The sequence below is a fragment of the Mirounga leonina genome, unplaced genomic scaffold, assembly GCF_011800145.1.
Source record: "Mirounga leonina isolate KUSES-001 unplaced genomic scaffold, KU_Mleo_1.0 Mir_127, whole genome shotgun sequence".
Classification (NCBI taxonomy): Eukaryota; Metazoa; Chordata; class Mammalia; order Carnivora; family Phocidae; genus Mirounga; species Mirounga leonina.
In genome coordinates this window covers 64,151,464-64,177,601 of record NW_023270316.1, presented here as the reverse complement: position 1 = coordinate 64,177,601, position 26,138 = coordinate 64,151,464, and the positions used below count along the sequence as shown (strand labels likewise).

The 26,138-nt window shown below is 36.7% G+C and overlaps 1 protein-coding gene across 1 annotated transcript in view; it reads right to left on the bottom strand.

Moving 5' to 3' along the window:
• The window catches only part of TRPC4 (transient receptor potential cation channel subfamily C member 4), a 187,651-nt gene that overhangs the window by 92,144 nt on the left and 69,369 nt on the right, over positions 1–26,138 (bottom strand). The window contains exon 3 of the mRNA XM_035003505.1: positions 13,903–14,421. Within this exon, the coding sequence (XP_034859396.1) occupies positions 13,903–14,421 (519 nt within the window). The remainder of the gene's footprint in view (positions 1–13,902; positions 14,422–26,138) is intronic.

The window sequence follows — 26,138 nt, the reverse complement described above, 5'->3', positions numbered from 1 at the left end:
TTTTTCTTAACAGAAAAAGCTGCAAAACTCAAATCTTTGCCTGTAGAACCAAAGCCTGAGCCAGAGTTGTGTCAGCAACCAATAGCCCACGAAGAACGATAAAATAGAAGTAAAACCGGAATGGAAAAAGACAAGAAAGTACATAGAAAGGACAGAAAATAAAATGGCTCGATACAACAATATCTCAGTTATATTTTAATAACCATTACAGGTTCCTGGCACCTAAGCTGTAATCACAGGATCAATGCTATGTAAATAATATATATAGCCATTTGTTTGAACAGATACGAGTCAAACTGTATATGGGATAGAGATGGAAATTAATCAATATTATTAAAAGGACTTTATTTTATTTCATGTTAAGTAATTATTTAGTTAAGATAACTAAAAGCAAAGTCAGCAGTTGGATCTAGAGACTGGATTTTAATCTGTAAAGACCTTTAATAAAATCTTTGAGAAAGACAGAAAAAAAAAAAGCAGTCGTACAAAATAATTCTCTTTTGTATGTTTACCTAAAGATTATTTAATAGTATCTTCTTTCCCGTCAAAGGAGGTATTTACTATTTCTCTTGTCCTTCCCTATGGCATTTATCAGTGCCATAAACACAAGGGCCAGTCAGCAAAAATCATACACAAAGCTTTGTTACTTTCTCCTCACCAATGATCAAGTTATTCTGTAGCATAAAGTCTTTTCCAAGGACTACCAAGAAGATATTATAAAAAGGGACTGTTTGACTTGAGAAAAATAGTATTAGTTCAATAAACATTTGCTGAGCTCGTCCCATGTGCCAGGGCCATCATAGATGCTGAATAGAGCAAAAGAAAAATAACAGTACTTGGCTTCAAGGAGCTCACAGTCTTGGGAAGAGGAGAGACATGTAAATGATTAATTATAATATCGTGTGGTAAATGTACATGCTCCAGACATAGAAGAGGAAGTGAAAACCCATCCTGAGAGAGGAAATTGGGGAGGGGGGAGGGCTTTCTGAACCCTGAGTCTTAAGATCCTAAAGAGTGAGTAGTATCTAGCCAGAGGTAATGGTTATATTTCAAGGTAATAAAATAATAAGAAAACTTACAGAGGTAACATTCACAGAGCACAGCATAGGAGATAAAATCTTAGCAATGTGGAATTGCTGAGCATAAAACAGAAGTCAGGAAGGGATGAGAGGTGAGGTTAAGTAGGAGGTTGGGGTCCATATCTGATGTATCTTGTTAAGGAGCTTGGGTTTTATTTTAGAGGATCTACAAAGTAGGGGAGAGGGAATCAGGTCAGGGTTTTAAAGTAATATAATACAGCAGCATTATTCACAAGAGCCAAGAGATAGAAACAACCCAAGTCCATCAACAAATGGATAAACAAAATGTGGCATATACACACAGTGGAATATTATTCATTCTTAAAAAGGAGGGGAATTCTGACACATGTTAAAACATGGGTGAACCTTGAAAACATTATACTAAGTAAAATGAGGCTGACACAGAAGGACAGACATTGTATAACTCCACTGGTATAAGGGACCTAAACTAGTCAAACTCATAGAGACAGAAAGTAGAACAGTGGTTGCCAGGGCCTGGGGCAGGGAGGAATGTGGAGTTAGTGTTTAATGGGGACAGAGTTTCAGTTTGGGAAGATGACAAAGTTCTGGAGATGGATGGTGGTCATGGTTGCACAACAACATGAATGTACTTAATGCCACTGAATTGTATACTTAAAAATAGTTAACATGGTAAATGTTATATTATGTATATTTTGTCACAATAAAAATAACATAGTTATATATATATATTTTCCCCCTTAAATAGTTGTTTATTGGCAGTGAGCCGGAAGGAGCAATGGAGTTAGCATATACAGACAACACTGCACACCAATGTCATGTGGGAGGCAAAAGTGATGGGAAAGCCTGGAGTCCCAAGTGAGGTCCTCTCTTCAAGAATGAATATGGGACAGGGAGGGGCCTGGTGTGTTGAGGGAGCAGCCTTGGAACACTTCCCTTTAGTAGTCATGGTTAGAGATGAAGACAGACTTGCTGGCTGCAGCCCCGGTCTGCCACGTGAGGTGTACTTTCCTTGGCGCGGGTGAGGCTGTTGGCTAGAGCTAGCTTGACAAACTCCTCCTGGGCAGCCTTCAGGTTCTTCTTCTTTCCACCCCAGGCCTTTACATGGCAGAAGCCTGCAGGGCTCGGCTATAGGAGAAGGTCGGAGCCCAAAGCTTCAGCAGGGAGCACTATTTTATTTTAACAGGAGGATTTTCATGTGGGGAATGTTTACATATTAAGTATTCTGGAATGTTACATGAACTTGGATGAGATGAGATTGGAGCCATGGATGCAAGGAAACGAAGTGAAACACACTAGCCTAAGACTCCCTGAAACAGAGCAGTAAGAGTTAAGGCTGCAAGGGAGGGTAATGATTTGGGAAGTATGGGGGAATGTAATTGGCAGAAAGATTGGTGGGCTTTGGTGATTAACAAGAGCCCCGACTACCTATGCTCCAAAACTTAGCAGCTTAAAACAACCCTTTATGATATTTCACAGCTTTGTGGATGTCTTGGTCAGTTCAGGCTTTTCTAACAAAGGACTACAGACAGGGTAGCTTAAAAAAGAAACATTTCTTTCTCATAGTTCTCAAGGTTGGGAAGCCTAAGAAACCACAGATTCAGTGTCTGGTGAGACCTTGTCTTCTTGCTGTGTTCTCATGTGGTGGAAAGAGGACTAGGGAGCTTCTCCGTCCTCTTTTGTAAGGCGAACTAGCCCCACTCCTGAAGGATCCACCCTCATGCTTAATCTCCTGCCAAAGTCCCCACCTCCTGATACCATCACACTGAGGTTTGGTTTCAATACAGGAATTTTTTGGGGGGGGACACAAATATTCAGTCCATAACAGTGGACCAGGAATTTAGACAGAGCCGAGGTGGCTGATCTTTGGTTCCACATGGCATCAACAGACGTTGCTCAGTAGGACTCAGCTAGAGGACTGCCTGGGGTGTGGGTGTGGGGCAAAGGTCAAAGTTGACCTTTCCTACAACTCTTGTCATTGGAGTGAAGAGTTTTGAAGCTGGACTCATCTGTGACTATCAGCAAGCGGGACTGCTCATTGTCTGTCCAGTGTGGCGGCCTTAGGACAGCCAGACTTCTTACATGGCATCTCAGGTTTTCCACGGAGCCGAGGTGGAAGCTGCAAGGCGTCTGACGACTAAGGCGTGGGAGTTAGAAAAAGTCATTTCTGTTGCATTCTCTTGGTCAGGCAGGTAGCCAGGGTAGGTTGTGACTCGAGAGAAGGATAATTAGATGGCACCTCAATTTGCAGCTGTCTTTCATCTATCACAACAAGCTTTTGGAGGTGATGAATATAAAATAATCAAGGATGACTCAAATTTTTCTAGCATGACTAACTGGGAGTGTTAGTTAACTCCTACTTGACAGAGATGACAGAAGAAGAACCAGGCTTAAAGAGAAAGATAATGAATTCATCTTTGGATAATAAGAGTTTGAGACAATAGTATAGATAATATTGATTTAAATATTTAAATCACGATTAAATAACACAGGATTTTATAAAATCCATGTTCCTTTGAGACCTATTCTTTGTCTTTTTCCTCTCATGTCCACTTCCGCCACATCCCCTAACTTGTGATCCTTTACTCAGCACTCCTCTGTTCCAAGCAGAGGACTTACTCTGGACTTAACACGGGACTTAACAGTGATAATCAAGTCAGACAAGATGATACTACATAGACAGGGGAGGGAGACGGATAAAAAATAATTAAATACACAAATAAATAAAATGATTTCGGATATTGTTAAGGGCCAAGAAGATAATAGCATTGTGATATGAAAGGACACACCTAAGGGTGGGGGAAGAAGATAGTAATTAGATGGGGTGTTCTGGAAGTCTTCACGGAGAAGGTGATAATATGAGCTGAGACGTGATAAAGAAGCCATCCACACACACCAGGCAGAGGGAAGGGCTGGAGGGAGGCCGTGGGGTGGCAATGAGCACAGAGGACAATGAAGGCGCTTTCCTTGCTCCTGCCACTTTTTTTGCCTCCATGATTTGCACATGGCGTTTCTTCCTGGAATGCCTTTTCCTAACCTCTTTGCGTGGATGACTCCTAGTTTTCCACTGATGCTCAGTTAAGGCACTTTCTTCTCCAGGAAGGGTGAGGTAAACTTAGGAACCATTTTCCAGGCCTTCCGGAAGGCAGCTCCGCCATAGCTTCTGTGACCAGGCGATAGCTGTTCACTTGTTTGCCATTCCTAATAATCTGGTAATTAGTTGAGGGCAAGACTTTTGTCTTTGATTTGGGTATCACCAGCGAATAGCAAATAGTAAGGGCTCTCTTCAATGAGTGAGGGAGACTAAATAAGGAAGGAAGAAAGGGAGGGAAGGAGGGACAAAAATGAGGGAAACATCAGGAGTGTCCTTATAAAAGGAGGCAGCATATAAAGTGTTAGCGAGATCTGGCTACAGTGACATTTTTAGTTCATAGTCAGCATTTTCTGCATGGTTAAGTATGTCAGTGCATACACACACATGAACTTTATTTTATTACCTAAGCAAGAGTAAAATTCCAGGTTCTAGGAAGGTTCTAGAAGAAATCTAAACTTGGCCTAGGGCTTGCTGTCATCTCATTTTGCTGCCCTCGGTTTTTGGCACAGAAGAGACATTTGTGGAATTAATTATACCTGGAGAGAGAAAGAGCATCTCTTGGCCAGAGCCGCCTAACTCCCTCCATCTAGCTTCTCTGTGGGTTAATGCCAACAAAATTTCCAGCTACCCCTCCCCCCACCTCACCCCCAGCAGGTAAAGAGGAGAATGTGGCAAAAGAGTTTCCAGGTGGCATGTCCCAGAGCCTCCTGGCAGAAATCACTGAGCTTGGAGAATGCCATGGAGAAAAACAATAGTGTCTATCATTTAAAAAGGAAGCAGTGGTCAAAGGAAAAGCAGGTCTTTTTACAAACATGCAGAGAGCTGTCAACGGGGTTGCTCGAGTCCAGAGGAAAGTAAAATAAAACCATGGCGGAAAAAAGCCTCGGTTTTTTCTGTGGCTGCCGAGGGCAAGTCACTACCACTATGTGCTCCTAAAGCTGAAGGGAAAAAGGAGCCAGAATGAGACACAAAGCACAAGAACATAACCCTATGTGATTATCTTACCAGTTCGGTATTACCTAGAAGCAATCTGTATACTTAACACAGCTTCAGAATCACGAATCACCAAAGTATAGCACAGGCATTAAAAATCCCAGAGAGTTTTACTGCATGTTTGTTTCCAAGAAGTCAAACAAAAAAACCCTCTATTTAGAAAAACTGTGACTATGCCTCATATGGTCAAAGGAAAATGAGGGGAAGGATAAGCTAAAAAGTTTCCTCGCTGATGCATAATTTAAAAGGGATCTTGAGCAGGAGTTATGTCTTAAAACCATCAAACATTTCTTGCCAACAGTGTTTCTGTTTCATAAATTTCCAAGAAGACAATCTATTGGGTTTTTGTAATTTGTTTAAGAAACAATGTGAATTGGAATAAACTGTTAAATGGGTAATTTCAAAAATTGGTAATTCTTAATTTTGCTTAGGGATCCGAGACAGAGAAAATATGAGACATTAAATAACGACCCAGGAAAAATAACCCTGAAATGTAAATGTGAATTTTGTGCAAAGAAACAAAAGAAATCATTCTTCATCATTGACAAACGAAATGACTGCTTCTGAATGATGGAAAACAGGTAATCTTCTTGCTACCCTTGCTTGTCAATCATCATGGAGACAGAAATACCAGTTGCATACAGAAAAGTAATTCATTTGAGGACTGAGAGAGGGTGTTCAATACACAGTGGATTATTCAAAGATATTATCATTAACTTAATGTTTTTAGTTTATATCTGTGGCAAATGAAAGCTACATCAGAAATTGTTGCTAATCCTGTGGATATACGCATTTTTCTCGGGTGACTAGAAGAGTATACCTCTGAAAATAAATCGCTTAACCTTTTCCTTTTTGTACTTTTTTAAAGGAGTATAAAATACAGAAATGAATATGTTTTGTATCTAATTTAAAATTAATTATTTTATGTTTTGTAAGATGTTAATTGATCACTTTCTAATGAATGCAGTTTCAAAGGATAAATTTATACAACATGTTGGACATTTACAATTTCATATTTAATTGTGGCAAAAAACCCAATCACTTTCAGATATGAATCAGGAGAAAGTGGTTTCACGTCATTTAATTAGTTGTAAAAAAAAAAAAACAAAAAACCCAAAAAACAAAAACTCATGGGGATTTGAATTCCAAGCTCTAAAAACCTAGTGTTAAATTAAATGCCCAATGACCTGTCAGAATTCTGTCAGCCGGGCTGACAAGTCCTGAACAGGCATTTGCTTTATCCATGACACGGAATGTTTGGTCCCTAGTGGGGGGCTGGGCTGAGGCATTAGGGAGTCTGGGATCCAGTTTGCCTTTGCCTAGCAACAGCAGGTATGTGCACACATGCCTGGAGGACAGAGAGGCAGAGGCCCGGAAATCAGTCAGTGAGCGTGCTACGGAGAAGAGTGGAAGACAAAACTAAGCTAGAGGAATGCTGCTTTTTATCGCTTTTACGAGTCTCATAATTATCTGTATCACTCAGTGTAGCCTCAGGTATTCGAATCCTATTGTATGCTTCGCATTTTGTTACGAGAGCTGCTGAGATACCAGGTCCCGATTCTGAGGCATAGCAGGAGAGCGATATTGATGCCTAAAATATATTTAAAAATACAAGTCAGAAGAACAAATTCAAATCGAGTATATAGTACACAATATAAGTTACTTTTGACAGCCTATAACGGAAGCATTAGAATATGGACAACCTTAGGGGTTCGGATAACACTTACACAGTAAACATTTTTGAGGAGAGTGTATGTTTTAATATAAATGGCTCACAGTACTGACTATACCAATGGACTGGAAGAAGGATAAACTTATCTTTGATATTCAAAAGTGTAATGCGACCCAGGAGGCTTAGATGAATATTCATTACAAATATTAAAACGTTTAGTGATGAAGCAAACCCTTTTTGAATGGTGTATAGCATTTCCCTGTATGTGTTCAGTCTTTTCATATTGGGAGTCTATGAGGGGATAAACAAAAACAGTGACAATAATAGTAATAATTAATGATAATAATTAGCTACTCTTTCATGGGTAAATATGCCAGGAGGTATGCTAAGCTGTGGACTTGCATTGTCTTGAAAAGCAAAACAAAATATGAAACAAAAAAACCTTTAGTGGTGCTGTAGGCATTGGACTGGGGGAAGTAAGACTAAAGGCAAGGAGTTCCGTTGGAGAAATAACCCATGAAAAGAAATAAAAAGCAAAGTCCACATGTGCACTAAAGCTGCCATAACAAGAGAAAGCAACAATTAATTTTGACTTGGGAATAGGTTGAGGGAAGGCTTCCCAGAGACAGTGCTATTTGAGAAGAAGAGATCTGAAGGACGTAAATGTTTTCAAAACAGTTCAAAACGGAGAAGAGAGGAAAAGGAGAGGAACACGGTAAATAATATCAAATTGAATTTAAATAAATAAGTACATGTTAAATTAGTAAACCAAACTAAGGCAAAGGTATTATCAGCTTTACTTAGATAAATGAGCCTCAAAGTTTCTTCAGCAGAAAGATCTGACTTATGGAGGGGAAGACTGTCTGTCTGCAGTACGTTCTCTTATTTTTCTCCCTAAAAGTACTCTCTTTGCCATTCTTCTAGAATAGTTATTTGATGTCCATGAGATAGTGTCTCTATAGTATGAGATATTTTCCCCTCCAAATAATCCACACTTTGATGTGGAATTTACCAGGCACAAGAAAATTATGAAAGGTGTATTTCAGACACCCTAGATTTGAACAAGAGTGAAAAAGGAGCGAAACAACAGACTATAAGATAACCAATGGTCAATAATAATAATAATAAAATGATAATAGTTGGTCAGCTTCTCTGCCTAGTTTGTAGCAAAAGCAAAGCTTTGTGTGGCTGCAGACCAACCATCAAAATCTACTACTGGATCTAAGAGGAGAAAGCCATTGTATGCCAGGGCCATCCCAAGGTTCTGATACAAGAGCCGGGAAGCAACATTGTCATTCGTTTCTCTGTGATTTTCCAAATAAAAAATGCATACACAGAATGCTGTTTTTCCTCAGTTCCTACCAGAAGCACAAAATGGAACCTGACTACGGACCTCTAGAAGGAGCTTCCCATGTAGATTTCAGGTCGATAAAGAACATGAGTAGTATGTTCTATTCATTTTTAATATGAAATTCATACAGTAGCAAGTTCAAATTTAAACAGTCATTTATTGCTTCTTTTCAAATGAAATCTGAATTAAAAAATTTGTCATGATAAACTTATCAATAAAGAGTTTATAGAAAACAAAACTTAGGAAATAGAGGTAAGTCCAGCCCTAGGCAGTTTTAAAAAGACAAATTTCCTTTGTTTCTGCTCCATTTATTATTTAACTGTTCCTCCCATTGCCCAACACTCTTTTGATGCCTTCACCTTCACCTCTCCTTCTCTCCCACCTAGGGGATCCCTGGTTGTGTTAGGGCTACATCCTCTGTGGTTCCCCAGTCCCCGAATATACCCCCCTATGTCTCCTCTTTGTTCTTGATTCCATATCAAGGAGTTTTTAATAAATCAAGAAACAAAACCCATAAATCTTGAGAGCTTTGAAGAGCTTTGATTCTGGAATATTTGGAATCAACTGAGTTCCAATATTTGGAATCAGATGCTATGGATGGCATCTGATTGACAGGAATCTCTTCACATTTCTCTCATTGCTCCATGACAAGATAAACAAACGATAAGAAGGGTATGAATAGTGGGCTGTTCAAATGTTGATTTTTCTCCTGCCTCTTTAACAATTCCATTTATTAATTTATAAGACAGAACCCAGATTAGTACCAAAGTTTAAAGTTAATGTTGCAAAGCTGTTGACATGCCTTCACAAAAGGGAAAATTAAATTGAAAAAGATACGCTGTTGACTATGTAAGATTGGTTTTTTTTTCACTTTAATTTGAAGAGCTATAAAGAGATTGAATTGTAATGCTTTCACACAAAATAATGTATTTCACTGCTTTCTATTATTATTCAAGATCTAGGCTTCTTTAATGTGGACTAGTAACTTCACAATGTGGGCAACCATGTGTAACAAACTAGGTAAGGTCTTTACTGTGAAAATATTTAAGGAATGCATCAAGCTCTCCAAATACATGCACTGATCTTGCAAATATTAGGCAAGAACAGTGACAGCATGGAAGTGATTTTAACGGCCATAAACTCTGTATCTGCCAACATTACACCAGGAACCAAGGAACAAGTTACTTGTTGAAGATACGTCTTCAGTCATGCCTCGCCTCACCTTTATCTAATACACAAGAGGAGACTCAGTTCCAAGGGGGTGGGTGCTTGGTTCTGTTTGTTTTTTTTTCCAGTTTCCTTTGACACTCTTCATTTTGATGAGTAACACTGGAATGGGGTGCCAGCTTCTAGCCCTGGTGAAGGGGACTTTCTCTGCTCTCTTTTCAGAGTAATACTAAAGAGATTACTCTTTGAAGAAAAAAAATAAAAGGGGGTTAAGAAAGAAAGGAAAAGGAGACTCTGCATTCTTTGAAGAAAGCAAGTGCTTTATGACAATGCAAAAATTAAAAAAAAAAAACCACCTTAATGTTGACATGCTTGACTTAATGATGAAGAAGCTGAGTCATGAAATCATCTCACGTGCTCAGCTGAACTAGGCTAGGAATTCTGGTTAGATCAGATTTACCACATGTTCACCAGGATGACATCTAGGTAGAGGGCGTGGCGGTTGCAGCAGGTTTTGTAGTTAAGTATTAATAGAAATAAAATCCTTCTGTCTATGCCTATAAAAATATCCATGATATTCAATTAATGCAGGCCTTTCTTTCTGGATGATATTACAGAAGTACCAGAATAAGTCTGTAATCAAGTCCCCACAACATGAATTGTTTTAATATTTAAATTCATGAGAAGGCTGTTAGTAGGTAATCAACCTAAACACTGCAATTTATTTTTTTATTTTTTATTTTTTTTAAGATTTTTTTTATTTATTTATTTGAGAGAGAATGAGATAGAGAGAGAGCATGAGAGGGGGGCGGGTCAGAGGGAGAAGCAGACTCCCTGCCAAGCAGGGAGCCCGATGCGGGACTCGATCCCGGAACTCCAGGATCATGACCTGAGCCGAAGGCAGTCGCTCAACCAACTGAGCCACCCAGGCGTCCCCCTAAACACTGCAATTTAATCAGACAAAGAAACATGCAGGGAACCTTCCAGAATTAAGAGAGTCTGCAACTTCAGGTGCATTCATATTGAACGCTTTCTATCTTTCAGTATTGAAGTATGACCCGTAAATATGAAGGATATGTTCCTGACACTCATACCCAGAGGAGAAGAGCAAAAGAGCAATGCTCTTTTTTTTTTTTTTTGTTACGCAAAACGTAACAATACAATGCAAAATAGAATGTGTGGAAGAAGGGCATTTATCCCAGAGACTGTGTGGAGGAGGACTGCTTCATGGAATCTCCCTGTTGGAGGGGAGACCTGAGATGAATTTGAAAGAGTGAGTGGGACTTAGCCATGTGAAGATTAATAAGAAGGCATTCCAAAAACATAAGAGATGGACCAAAGACAAACCACAAACATTTTTAAACTAAAACTGGGAACACATGTGGTAAAAAGACACAAGGCAAGACATTTACGCTAACGCAGAATTTCATTTAAGACACATGATCTTACTAGAAAATCTTACATGAAGTATTCTGAAGTCAATAATTTCTAAATAATTTAGGAATATGTTTCATAAAACATGACCTATGATTTCAAAGAATTTATAGGAAAGTAAAACCTTATTCTTGATTTAATAATGCTATTAGTCATCCAGTGTTACTTTGCTTTGGAAAAACTGTTCAACCTAAGGGAAATGTGCTCTTCAATATTGAATGAAAGATACCCTAGAACAACTCTGTAGGAATTTTGTTTTAATTTTTTTCTCCATTATCATTTCAAAAGATGAAAAGGGAAAATGCAAATGCCGTGTCTTTTAAAAAATGTGTCTTTTAAAAGATATTACTAATTCTTTTTTTCTTATTACATGGTATGTGTTTTTAGCCACCCTTCATCCTGTTGTATCATTGATCAGGATGATCGGCCTCCAATTCCACAACTTCCTATGCGCAAAAGGTACAAGCATCTTGAAAGAAGTCTTAGAAATGATCAAACACTTTCTATAGCTTTGCTTCTGACACATCTAAGGACTCAATTTGTGGCTTTTTGTTGAATAGGCTTTGAAGTTAAACATGCTTCGTATATTCCTGGAATATACAAAAGAACCTAAGCAAAGAAAAAAATGTTTAGTAGGAATGAAAATTTTTAGTTGTTCAGAAACAAAACTGAGAACAATATAGATTTAACATTTTATTGTCTCCCTGTAATAGATGATAAGCTCTAGGACAGAGCCACACCACCATGGAGTCCTAAGTGCCCTGAGCATTGCCTGGCATGGGTTTGGTAAAATATATGTTCAAAGAGTTGATGAATGAAGGAATGAAGGAATGAATAGAATGTATAAAAATGATTTGTGAGTAAAAATATACTCATATATTAATATGTAAGAAATTCATACTAAAATTTTTTGTCTTGGACAACCTCTTGACAAGAATTTGGCAGCTTCATTTGATTAAATGTCTCTGTAGTATTCCATTCAGAGAGGATGGTAAAAGACTCAGTGAGCAATTTGTTCCAGTGCTTTCACAAAAGTCATTGTGGCCAAAGACAAAGTTAAATCAGTTATGATATCAGGACCAAAATCAGGGTAGGCATAAAATAGAGCTAGGTTGTTTCGCTAACTGCAGAGTGAACAAAAATGCAACAGGTGAGCACAGCTGGTTGCTGCTACTGTGTTCTTTGTTTCATTTTGTGGATTTCACATCCTGGGAATTTCATCTCACTCACCATCCACAGGATAGCTTCAACCGTGAACAGATATATCATAGGAGAAGACCTTTGTAACTATGGTGTCAATCCCTTAAATCCCTCTCCCCACAGAAAACTAAAGAAAGAGAAGCATAATACTGGGTTAATAATAGATACTTGAGAAGAACTGGCTCAAATTCTGAGGCCGCATCAATATCTTACTTCATTTTATCAGTTCTTCTTCATTTTTTTTTTTTAGATTTTTTATTTTTAAGTAATCTCTACACCCAACATGGGGCTTGAACTCACAACCTGAGGTTAAGAGTCACATGCTCTACGGATTAAGCCAGCCAGGTGCCCCTCATTTTATCAGTTCTCATACATGCTATTACTTTTAAGTGTCATATTTAGTATATAAAAATCCCTAATCAGGGGCGCCTGGGTGGCTCAGTCGTTAAGCGTCTGCCTTCGGCTCAGGTCATGGTCCCGGGGTCCTGGGATCGAGCCCCGCAACGGGCTCCCTGCTCTGCGGGGAGCCTGCTTCTCCCTCTCCCACTCCCCCTGCTTGTGTTCCCTCTCTCGCTGTTTCTCTCTCTGTCAAATAAATAAATAAAATCTTTAAAAAAAAAACTAAAACCCTAATCAAGTGAAGTTTTTCATCAGTTTCATACAGTTGTATATTAAAATTATTCTAGTTCTGTTAAAATATCAGGTCCCTGAGCCCTAAACACAAGAGCGTAAAAAAAAAAAAAAAAAATGAGCTGATACTGTTGACATGGCTCAAACTAGCGTGTGTCATTTTGGAATCAGAGGGATGCACACAAAAGAAGCTAATTCCTTCATTGTTAGGGGAAAGGATCATTTCAACTAGTTTCAGGATCCCATGCCAACTAGCCAAAGAACTACAGGAAAAACTCGAGGAAGTAAATTCAGGTATTTTGAACCTTAAATATTTAGTAAGTAGCAGTAGACAAAGCAGGCAAGACTAATGTGGAATAATCAGGGCTGACTGCAAAAAAAAAAAAATTGAATACACTTTTTACTCAGAAGTCTTTTTTTCTTTTTCATCTTACATTATATAGTTTTCTCCAACTGATTTTCTAGAATAGATAATTACTATAATTCAAGAGTGAACACAGAACCAATATTTTCTGAAGATGGAAGTAAACAGATTTTTGAGAACTCACTTAACTCAGCAAAGGAAACAAAAACAATTATGCTCTGTGATGAGTTTGACAGATCTGAGTTTTCTTTACTTAATATTCAAATCCATGGAAATTTCATGAGAAATTTATAACTCTTCTGCAACTAACTTCTTTAATTTCTTATTCCTGACCCATCAAGAGACTAAGCCAGACGTGAGAGGTTTCAGTACTTTCATCTGCTGTTGGACTAAGGGCTTTTCTTTTATGGATACTTCTAACAATGTATTTTATTAACATAAGGACTTATAATTTACTAAGAGCCTTCACACCCATCCACACACATTTTATACTTCCTATGAATCTTTGAGGAATATGTTTTATATATATAAATAAATATATATAGCAAAATATTATGAATATTAAATCCATTAAGCAGATGAGGAAACTAAATCTCAAAGGGATCTGAAAAGTAACAAGGCCCTCTAAAGTAACAAGAGTTATAAATGGCAGAACCAGAACTTTCAGTATGGAGATTCTAAAATTCATCCGTCTTTCCATTATACCACAGTAAATGTGTACATTTTACCACACTCGCCAAATGCCATCACCAGTTATTACGCCATTTCTTGCCATTCCTCAATGTGTTTTGAAATTATTAATCTGGCAAAGAATAAATATCATCCATTTACAGTTAAGCAGAAAAGCCTCCAAAGCCCAAACACAATTTTAGACTACCAGTTGACATCACTGTGAATAAATCCCACGGCATTTTGATAAAAAGGTCTGGCAACACTCACCTCTTTTTGACGGTACTTTATGGCCAATTTGAGCCTCGCGAGATCATTTCCACTTTGTTCTTCTAGGAGACTACTGTCATCTCTGTAATTAAGAATGATTTCCAGTTCTCTGGAACTCCTTGTCTGATCCAGTAGGTCCTTAGCAAATTGTTTGCACTGTCGGGACAGCTCCTCATACTCCGACTTGAATTCGTTTTCCACTTTACTCAGCTCCTGAAGCTCCCAACTTAGCTGAAAGGCTGTGAGGAAAGGGTCTTCACTTGACAGCGCGATGAGAGAGGGGCTGGCCAAGGCCTTGTAGATGTTGAGTCTGGAGCGTGAGTGGCGGAGGCTATCCACGTCCGAGCTGGAGACGCATTCCACGCAGTTGCAGCGGACCTCGTGGGGCCTGGGCACGGAGACTCCTTTCTGAACTAGAAGCTTGATTATCTCGTAATTATTTGTATGGGCTGCCAAAATGATCGGTGTAATGTCTGGAGTGAATTCAGAGAACTGCTTATCAAGGAGTATGGGAGGCACCTAGGAAAAAGAAGAAACCAGAGGGGATGAATATTTATTCATTTGTTCAAGCCTGTGAATTTCGAACAGCACGCTATAGCAACGCTGAACAAAGTTCATAAATCTTTTGCCAGGCTTTTTTGCAGGAGAGAGATGGCTTTTTTTTTCTTTTGCCAAAAGACTAAAGAAAATTAGTGGGGGGGAAAAAAAACTTTCCGATATAATGACACATTATTCTTATTATGTTTGTTTAATCTGACTTTTGACATTTTATGAAATCTTCAAGTAAGTGGCTATGGGAAGTCTTGACTTGATAAAAGACTTCCTTGCTCCCAGCGTATTTTCTGAGTCTCAATCTTTGCTTTTCTTTCAGGGAGGTGTGGACTCCTTAAATAATCAAGAAATACGCTGAATAATAGTTAATGATTTGTTTTAAACCCAAGCTTTTCTTCTGCAATATGTCTTTTAGTTCTTCAATTGTTTTTGCTTGTTTGTATGTTTGTTTGTTGTTTTATCTTCTGCATTCCTAAAACCAAGTCAATGATTAGAGGTGGCAGCAGAACATAAGAAGGCTGGCCTCATGCTTTATGCTTTCATCTATCACTTTATAGTATATTTTCCAGATGACCGCAAGTGCTCCATCACCATTTTATCAGAAATAAACAAATGCTTCTCAATGAATCAGGTCACCGTGCGTTTATGCTCCATTTCCTTTGGGTTTTACTCTAGGAATGGTAATGATGAAAATACTATAATAGGCACTATTTAGTCAACGTTTGTTGGGTACATTAACCCTCACTATTATTCACATCTTATAGATGGGATCCTTCAGTGCATAAGTGCAAGACCTACTTTTTGCACCCAGGTCCATCTGACACCCGAGGCGGTGTGTATTCCACCACACCACAATGCTTTACAATTTTTGGTTTAATAGTTCTTCCTGCTGGCACAAAGAGGCATCTTTGAAAATAAATGCTGTATAAGGATGAGTTAAAAAAGCTTGGCAGGGAAAATGACGACCCATGTACCGTATAAAATATACTGTAAACTATAAAGGAAACCATAAAAGGTTCAACAGCAAAACAACTATGTGGAGAAAAGCAAAACTCATATGAAACTTTAATTACACTACTTTTAAGTAGAGGTATAATCTTTATATGAGAATAATTAAGCCTGTGTGCTTCTAATTTATTTGGCCATTTAGAATATCTATTTATTTTATAAGAAACACTCTATAAAGAATAACGACATGTAGTTATCTATTTAAAGGTTATTTAAAATATATGCAATCAGTTGGTAAAGATAGTACCTATTAATTACAAAATTAGGAACAACACTGTTGAGATAGCACTATATGTTCAAGCAGGGTCAATACATACTTCATTACTTTTAAGTAAATGGCTTTCATTTTAAATATTACATTAATTAAAAATTTATTTATTTATTACAAAGAGAAAAATGTCACTAATTAAAACTAAACACGTAATCTTTAAGAAAGTATACTTCAAGTTTTTTCTATGGCAGATATGAGGAAAAACAAAAACAGTGTAAGTAAATAAGTTCCTACGTTAAATGTGTATTTAAGTAATAGATGCAATTTGAAGGGGCTTTCTGGATTCAATAGAATTTCATCTAGATTTCTATGGCTTTAAAAAGCTATCAATAATTTTAAATTTATTAACCATAAAATGCAACTTTGAAGAATACTTCAGCAAAATTTTATGAAAAAATAATTATAATATGGTCATATTAAAAAGCATTCATATTTCAGAAGAATGCCAGTGTCATAGTATGAGAGAGAGATATGGCAAAATAACTGATAAAATATGTGAGCATATACCAAGAATAAATATTCTGTTTATGAGTCTTAATATTCAATAAATCATTGTGAATTTTTAATTTTTTAAATATATGGACATCTCTAATTGTATCTTTTATAAGGAATTTATTTTAGAAAATAACTTTTGAATGAAACCTTTTTTTTAAAAAGATTTTATTTATTTATTTGACAGAAAGAGAGAGAGCACAAAGGGGAAGCGTCAAGCAGAGGGAGAGGGAGAAGCAGGTTTTCCGCTGAGTAGGGAGCCCGATGTGGGGCTCGATCCCAGGACCCTGGGATGATGACCTGAGCCGAAGGCAGACGCTTAATCGACTGAGCCATCAAGGTGCCCTTGAATGAAACTGCTTTATAAGACCACCAATACAATAATAATTTATTGCCCAATAAATAACTATTTTTTAAATTATGTAATTTTAATTATCTTAGAGTTACTTCTTACTCTAAAATGTGTTCTAAATTCAATAATATATTATATGTTGTCTTTACCATTAATTGTTTGAGGCCCAGCTGGTCAGGGACCACTAGACACTGGGGACTGTTTGGCCTTAGGGGTCCTTCACGCAGGAGTCTGCGGGGCCTCTGACCAGCCAGCCAGGCAGGCACACGTCAGGGTTTAGGCATGTGCTAGAGGCAGGCTCTGGGGTTTCTCCCATTCCATTAAGAAAAATAGTAATAAAACAAAAACACTTTAAAAAAATTGCCTGTTATTGAGTACTAATTATATGCCTGCAGCAATGATTACATGGTGTTTGAAAATTGGAGGTTATCTTACTCTATCATCACTTCTACATTTACTAGCTTGTATTCCTCTATATGTAAATCTATGCCCTCTTCTCCTTTTTATTACTGAGTATTCCTATGGACCCATGGATTCTTCCTTTATTTTATTCAATATATAGTGATTAATTGCAATAATTATTCACTTTGAACTTATTGAGGTATAACATACCTTCCTTAAAATGCACAACTGTTAATGTGAAGCTTTATATATATATATATATATTTTTTTTTTTTTTAAAGATTTTATTTATTTATTTGAGAGAGAGAGAGAAAGAGTACGAGAGGGAGGTGGGTCAGAGGGAGAAGCAGACTCTCCACCAAGCAGGGAGTCTGCTGAGCCGAAAGCAGTCGTGGAATCAACTGAGCCACCCAGGCGCCCCGAAGCTTGATAATATTTTTAAAATGTGTATGCACCTGTGTGACACAACACAGATAATAATCCAGAAGAGGGCCTGCACCTCAGGAACCTTCCTCTTGTCACCTGCCGGTTGTTACATTTTGTAATCACAAACCTAAACGCTATCCCCAGAGATCACTTTCACACACACTTGTTCACTTTATATACATGAATCATAAAGTATGTACTTTTTACATCTAGCTTTCTTTGGGCAACATTAGCTCTTTGAAATGCATTAATATTGTTAGAAGCAATCTTTTTTTGTAATTTCCATTCTGTATAATATTTTGATTTATGAATATAACACAATTTATGTAATATTCTCTTGTTGAAAACATTTGTGTGATTTCCAGTTTCCTATTTGTGGCTAAGAATATTGCTCCTATGCACATATTTGTCCGTGTCTGCTAATACATATCTAAGAATGCAATTTCTGGGTCATATAGTTTTCTTCAGCAGTTATAGCAATTTCAAGACTATCGCACATTATACTTGGTATTGCCAATTATCTACCTATTTGTTTATGCCATTCAATATGTCAAGAAATCATTTTCAATTTTTTATTTATTATTTATTATCAAGGGTGTTGAATTTGCCTAAGGCCTTTTCCATTTCTATGGAGATAATTGTATAATTGTTACCCTTACTCCTAAAAACGTGGCAAGTTAAATTAATGGATTTCTTAATATTGAAACATTCTGGCTTTCCTGAAATAAATTCCAATTGGTCAAATGTGTAATATTTTTAGTATGACTAATATTTTTATTTATATTTTTTGCACCAATGTTCATAAGTGAGATTGATTTATAATCTTTACTATGTTGTCTTCATCAAATTTTGGTATGAATACTGTGCTTGCTTCATAAAAAGCATATGGATTCTCTCTTCCTTTGGAATACAGGGAGATGTGCCCCTCAGATCTTTCTTCTTCTTTTTTTTTTTTAAGATTTTCTTTATTCATTTGAGAGGGAGAGAGACAGAGAGAGCACAAGCAGGGGAGAGGGAGAAGCAGACTACCTGCTGAGCAGGGAGCCTGACGTGGGGCTTGATCCCAGGACCCTGAGATCATAACCCGAGCCAAAGGCAGACGCTTAACCGACTGAGCCACCCCAGGTGCCCCTCAGATCTTTCTTCGAGAGGACTTACTGCCTACCTGTAAGAATTAATAGCCTCCAGCTGTCCACCTCTTTAGGTTCTTCCTCAATTTTGGAGCCCAGGACAATAACGGAATAAGTAGGCTAGACAAGGGCCTATTTCCACCCAGGATGGGACACCTCTGGTGAGTTCCCCTTTACAATGGCAGGGACTTTTGTCAGTTCTGCATCATGGTCTAATGGCTTCCTTTTCCCAATCCTGCTTCCTTCCCTTTTACTTTCAAAATGTTATTTTCCAATAAATCTTTTGTAATCAACTCATTTTATCCTCCCCTTGGGGCATCCTGGGTGCCTTAGTTGCTTCAACATCTACCTTTGGCTCAGGTCATGATCCTGGGGTCCTGGGATCAAGGCTCCCTTCTCAGCGGGGAGTCTCCTTCTCCCTCTCCCTTTGCTCCTCCCTCCTGCTCATGTTTTTTTTTTTTTTCTCTCTCTCAAATAAATGAATAATAATAAAAAAAAATCTTTCTCTGCTTCTTGAAGAATCCAAAATGTGATTGATCTGTTTTCCATACTGTGAGGGAAAAAAATAAGTAGCACTGAAATTATTTGATCTTTGAAAGTTCAAAATTGTCCTGTGAAACCCATCAATGCTTGCTATTCTTTTATGGGATAGTTATTCAGTAACTTTTCTTATTTATTGCATAATAATTAGCTTGGCTTTTTTATCAATAATGGGGTCAGTTAGTATAACCTGCATTTTCCTGGGAAGTTATTCAGTTCATCTGGGTTCATTTAGAAAAGATAGTTTTAAACATGCAAGGATTTGGGAAATGCTATACTCACAGTGTCCCTCCTGAGGAATCTACCGTGGGACAAGATGATGGGGAACTGAGGAAAGGACAAATGGTGGGGGTATGTATGTATGTAATAGTTAATCAAAGATCAATACAAAGTTAAGAAAATGTAAATTTTTAAATGTTCTGAAAAGGAAAAAAGAATGAAAGAGAGAGATCAAGAGAAAGGAAGGTGTGGAGAAAAAGGCTTTCTATTTAACCAGCTAATAGAACAGAGCCTTGGTAAAGCAAAAGGGGAACATGAATGTTTTATAAAAGGTATTAATATAAAATACAAACTATTCTAAATAACGAGAAAATACAGGTCTTGAGGACCTTCAATTCTTCCCCTCCACTATTGCAAAGATAAATTTTCCAAAATATTAATCTCTCAGACAATTCCCTTTTTAAAAATACTATACCATGGCTTACAACTACTTTGATTTAATAATTCACTCATACATCAATCAACAAATATTTATTGACTCCGTTGTCTGGAGCTACATCAGACTCTGAGAAATTAAGACAAATGAAGTTCAAACAGTCCACATTCTCAAACAGAAGACTGCAATACTTGACACATTCCCAGATCTCTCAGCAAACTGAATCAAATGTTACTAATTTACTGTAAATCCAACACTATAGTAGGTACCATGTGAAATGCCCAGAAAAATAAGAAACAAGTGTTTGCAACATCATATCAGATGCTCACCAAGTTTTAATTGTTCTGAAAATTTTCCAAGTACTCACCAAAATCTCAGGGTAGTGTTTCTGCTTTACATTCTTTATAACGGACCAGTAGAGTTAGAACAAACTATTAACTGTAAAAATATGCTGTAGATGTAAGAATTATTTGGTAACTTTTATTCAGTATTAACAAGAATTTAGTACTCTGCAACATTTTACTCTCCTTAACAAGTAGCAAATATATTGGGAGCAGAGAAATGCAGATTTAAATGGTTCTTTTAGAAATGTTAGAATATTTGTGCTGATATTCTTTTTTCTACTTAGCAAAGTGCCTAACGATATGTGTTTCATATTATAATACTAGTTGTAAGTGATTGCCATTTCATGGGTGATGTCATGGAATCAGATTTCTAAGCTTTCCAATGAGTAACTGAAACCAGCTCTGATGGAAAGGATCCAATCACAGCCAATCACAGAAGGGGAGAAACAATGAAAGGTAAAATAGGCCCCTCAGTTTTTTGCTCTTGCAGCCCAGGCATTTATCAGTTGACACAACTTTGCTATCTATTAAATATGCAAAAATTTTTAAAGTCTGAAATATAAGGCATTGGATCTCAGAAACCTTTAGAAAATTCAGAAAATGAGCTTGCTCCCCCTTTTTCACACTTCATTTCCAAACCAATCTATTTTCTGTCTCAATTTCTCTTCTTTGCTTTATTCAGTATCTTCAACATGTAACTCTCTCTCTCTCTTGCCTTTTGTGTTCCAATGTAACAGGTGAAAACATAGCTCCCATCATTAAAATAAATAAATAGGTCACTGTAGGTACTCAGTAGCTATTACCTAAACATGATTTTGATAGAAACATAGTGGGGTTTTTTTTCAATTTTTTTTAATTTGTCACTTGGCATATTTAAGGACAAATGTGAATATCATGAACATAACCCTGTAGATGAAAATCACACCATGCTTGACTTTTAGCTGAAGTAAAATCTATAGACATAAAAGCATTACCCCCAGGCAAACAGACATGCATAAAAACATATACTCACATCACTAATAAACAAATAACACATATACATGCCATTTTTAAAAATATAAATTCCAGTGATTGAATGACATATTTCACCCAGTAATCCACAACAAAGTAGAACATGCAATTAAAAGAAGATCCTAAAACCAAGTAAAAGTTTTTTATATTGCAGAACTGGAAGGTTCTCTGGCTTTTCTTCTGTCTAAGCTCTATTAATGAATATTTGTTGAATGCTTTTTTGTCAACCTTACCATAACAGTAGTTACATTATTAATGGAATTATTTTCATGCCACATAACATTAAAAGTGACTTTAATTAACTTGTAACTAGATTGCTTTTCTCAAATTTATTCACGATCTTCATCTTGAAGTGATTCAGCACCAATCTGAGGCATACAGTTTAAAGTCTAGAGTGTGATACTCTTCTCAAATACAGAAATGTCTCTTTGCCACTAAGATAGACATTTTTGAACTATTAATACTGAAATATAAATTTCTAGGAGAGAAATTCATCCTGGAGTAACATTCATCCATGAATTCTGTTTAGTCTTTCCAGGCAACAGTATGGGCCTAAAGTAATAAAGTTGACTTTGTTTAGGTAAGATTATAACCTAACCATTCATTTTATTTTAAATTCAGCATTTATTATAGTGGTTGTATAAACTGAATAAAGGAAATTTACTTGTATAATATTATTTAGTGTTTCCTAAATCACTGACTAAACAGATCCACATTCTATTCTGGCTCTACTCTTAATTAGTTAATTATTTTGTGAATTCCTCCTAATATCTCTGCTATATGAAAAACAATATCCCAACTATAACATGAAATTTCTATGATTCAATCACTTTTTAAATATCCCAGATGATGGCACAATAATAGAAAATTTATGAGGCTTTTTTTTAAGTGCTTCAATAAAAATTTGTTGAATTCTTTAGTATCATCTTGCTTTTAGCATCAATATTTTTTCATCTAATGTATCAAAACCTTCATTTTTTAAAATTCAGGATTATAAATATTAAATTTATCCCTTTCATATACTTAGTCTAACTCAAATCAGCATAAGGGAGTTTCAACTCAGAGTTATGTTTAAAAATTCATTAACTATCAGGTTATTTAGAATTTGACATTTTCACACACACACCCACATGCACAAAAACCAAGTAGTTGTCATATAAATAAATGCATGAATGAATGAAGAGACAGATGGATGAACAAGTGAATGGTTAGGTTACAATCTTATCTAAACAAAGTCAACTTTATTACTTTAGGCCCATACTGTTGCCTGGAAAGACTAAACAGAATTCAAAATTCTACTTGTACAGAAAAAAAAAACTCCCTTTGCTTTTGGTCTCAGCACAGGACGAATGATTTATTGGTATGTTCACAGCTGATCTATAAGAGCAAAGACTCTTATGCTTTCCCCTACTTCTGAGTGGCTGAAGTTTTCAAGACACTAATAGTTTGATCTGATATCTAATGAAACCTTAATCCAGAAAATAATTATAAAAAACAGCTCAAAAGGAATCAGACACTATTATGTGCATATGGCTCTAAATCACGGGTTCTCCAGTTTTCGTGTACCTCACGAAATATGGAGCAGCCTGCGGATCCTTATTCAGAAAGAAGAATATTTCTAGGGGCGCCTGGGTGGCTCAGTCAGTTAAGCGTCTGCCTTCGGCTCAGGTCACGATCCCAGAGTCCTGGGATCGAACCCCGCATCCGGCTCCCTGCTCCGCCGGGAAGCCTGCTTCTCCCTCTCCCACTCCCCCTGCTTGTGTTCCCTCTCTCTCTCTCTGTCTCTCTCTGTCAAATAAATAAAATAAGATCTTTTAAGAAAAAAGAAGAATATTTCTAAACATAAATGCATTGTATTGCACACCAAAAAGTATTTAAATATATTTAAAATCTAAAGACAAATATGTGATGGACTAACATATAGTCTTCTCTATTAATGCATTAAATACAAAGATCTACTGGCAGGTAATTAGACTAATTTTGAGGTAATGATCAACATGTAAATATATCAGGTATATGGTAAAATGGTAATATGATAGCAAAATACCTATCATTTCTGCTACTGACAAAGACACAAGAATTTCTAGCAAAACTAATTTTTTGGCTTATGTTCATAATGGAAGGAAATTATATATTCCATTTAGAAGTTAGTAAAAATAAAGAAGTATTTTTTCCAGTTCATCCTCGTTCACAGATATCCTTGAATGTTATCTATTGCTTCCCTAAGTTAAGAAGTTCTTCAAGTCTGACTTAATTGGAATTGGAAAACTCAAATGAGAATTTTAACTAGAAAGCACTAACCAGAGAGTTGTTTTTTTAGGAGAGGTAATTAGAGAATTTGAAAGACGTTCTGGAAAGAAAAGAAAGAAAGCATTATTTTTGAAACAAAAAAATACATTTTTCAGCTTTATTCAAAGATAGAATGTTCTATAGTTACAAATGTCCTAGAATGTCAAGTGGAAAAAATAGACCACAACACACACACTCATGTGCGTGCACACACACACACACACACGTTTACTTTGTGAGGGAAAATTCTGGAAATCTGGGGTGAAATCCAGAAGACTTAGCATGTAAATAAATGATGTTTAAGGGGCAAATAAAAAAACAGATGGAGGAAAGATGACAAAAAAATGAGATATTACAGCAAGAAATATAAATTAGTTGAACAGAATTTTGACTGAAATTAAACTTATTATATATAGGAGCCTCATGCGTGAAAAATTGGAATTTCTATTCAGTTGGAAAAAGTGGTTCACATATTACATGGCACTGAAACAATTCTCTACCCAAACAAACAAAATTGATCCCTATCTCATTTCATAATAATAAATTAGAGATGGAATATATATTTAAATGTAAAAAAGAAAAAGTAACACAATTTTAGAAAAGAATTTGAAAAAATAGTTGGATAGCCCCAGGGTTGGGGAGAACTCTTGAAGCAAGATTGGAAACACAGAACAGAAAACTATATATTTTATTACACAATTCTTAAATAGAATGACCAAAGATAGCATAAATAAAGTCACAAAATAAACTATGGTAAACCAAATTTGCTATATATGAAACGTACTTAATATTCATATCATAGAAAGAGAAAGTATAAATTGAAAATAAAGTTATAAACAAACCAATGAACAAATGGATAATTATAAACTAGAGTTTTGCAGAAGAAAATCAAAAGGTCAGAAACATTGGATGATCTTTCTCACTATAGTCAGGGAGAGGCAAATTAAAATGATAGTGAACTACAATATTTTGGGCATCATACTGCCAGATTGAAGGAGTTGTGGATAAAATTTCCCTCCCTCATCAAGACCTAGAGCAATATGAATTACAACAGCCTTGCTGGAAAGTATCTGGTGCTTAATCAAACTTTCCTATGGAGAAACAATTACCATGAGAATATTTCTTTATATTTATTTCATCATTGTTTGTTGTGGTAGAAATTGGGGTATACCGGAACGTTTTCCAAAAGAGAAAACGTTGCACAGCTTGTGGCATATCCCTATATGAAATGTTACAATGCTTTAGATAATCTGAACTAGAATTAATACTGTATCTATCAGCCTGGAGGGATTGCCCTGAGGTTTCATTTTGTCCTGTTGGAGAGCTGTAGCATAATTATTTACATAAAGGCTCCTCGTTTAAGTTCTTTAAACGTTAGTTGAGGATCTATATCACACACTGTCCTTGGTATCACCTCATTATACCTTAGCCACTTTTTGATAAACAAAGATGCCTATAATTAGATCCAACTCTGTGTATTAAGATCTACTTTGTACTCCACCCTCGCATGTGGCCTATGGCCTAATCATTCCAGCTTCAAACATTCCTGTCATCGCTTTCTTGTTCCCTCCCACTTATCAAATTCTACTAAACATTCAAAACCCAACTTAAATGTCATCATTGCTATGATGCCCTTTAGTAAAACTGAACTGTCATTAACCTGCTCTTTCCTCTTTACTTGGAGGCAGGGGAAAGGGAAGCTATTATAATTTGCTTTTTACAAGAAGGCGGAAATTGCCATTTTCTTTTTTTTTTTTTAAGATTTTATTTATTTATTTGAGAGAGAGAATGAGATAGAGAGAGCACGAGAGGGGGAAGGGTCAGAGGGAGAAGCAGACTCCCTGCTGAGCAGGGAGCCCAATGCGGGACTCGATCTCGGGACTCCAGGATCATGACCTGAGCCGAAGGCAGGCGCTTAACCAACTGAGCCACCCAGGCGCCCGGAAATAGCCATTTTCAAAAAGGGAGTTGCTAAGAACAGTGAGAAAGGTGTCCATATTACACCCTTTCTGATTCTCTTACCTCCTCTAATGGTTCTCTTACAAACTGCATATAACTTTCCCCAAGCTTTGGTCTGCGACATCTCCAGTATAAATCCTGTAATATCAGTAACTATTTTTACTTTTTTAGAGTTAGTATTCACTTTACATTTAATTGGCTATATATTTTTACTGTCAGCCAACTTAAAGGATACTTTTAATTAAAAATACCAGCCAGTAGATATAGTTTGTATTGACTTGAATAGGTGTATGAGGCACACAGTAAATATAATTTGACAACTTGGATACGATACATACTTGAACCAAATGAACGAAGATATGGCAAAAATCATTTATCTAATTGACACTATTAATTAAAAAAATATGCTTGGAGTCTGATTATATAATGTGACACAGGCAATAATAACATGTATGGAGTGCCCATCATGTACCAATGCCCTGTGCTAGGAGCTTTTCATGCCTCAGCAATTAAGCTAAGGACCAATTAAAGTCCTCAAAATCATTTTTGGAAGTAGTTGTTATGATTATCATCCCCTTTTTAGAAAAAGGACAATAGGCCTTCAAGAAATTAAATAGATTGCCCATGGTCACAAGGAGACCCATGCAGCTTGACTCCAGAGTCCAAATTCTTCATCAATAGACAATCCGTCTTACGCGTAAGGCAGCTGCAAGATCTTGGAAATTGCCCAGGCGTCAAGAGTAAGAAGATAGGCATTAAATCTGGCCTCCACCACTTTTAGTTGTGTGCAAATGACAAAGCCAGC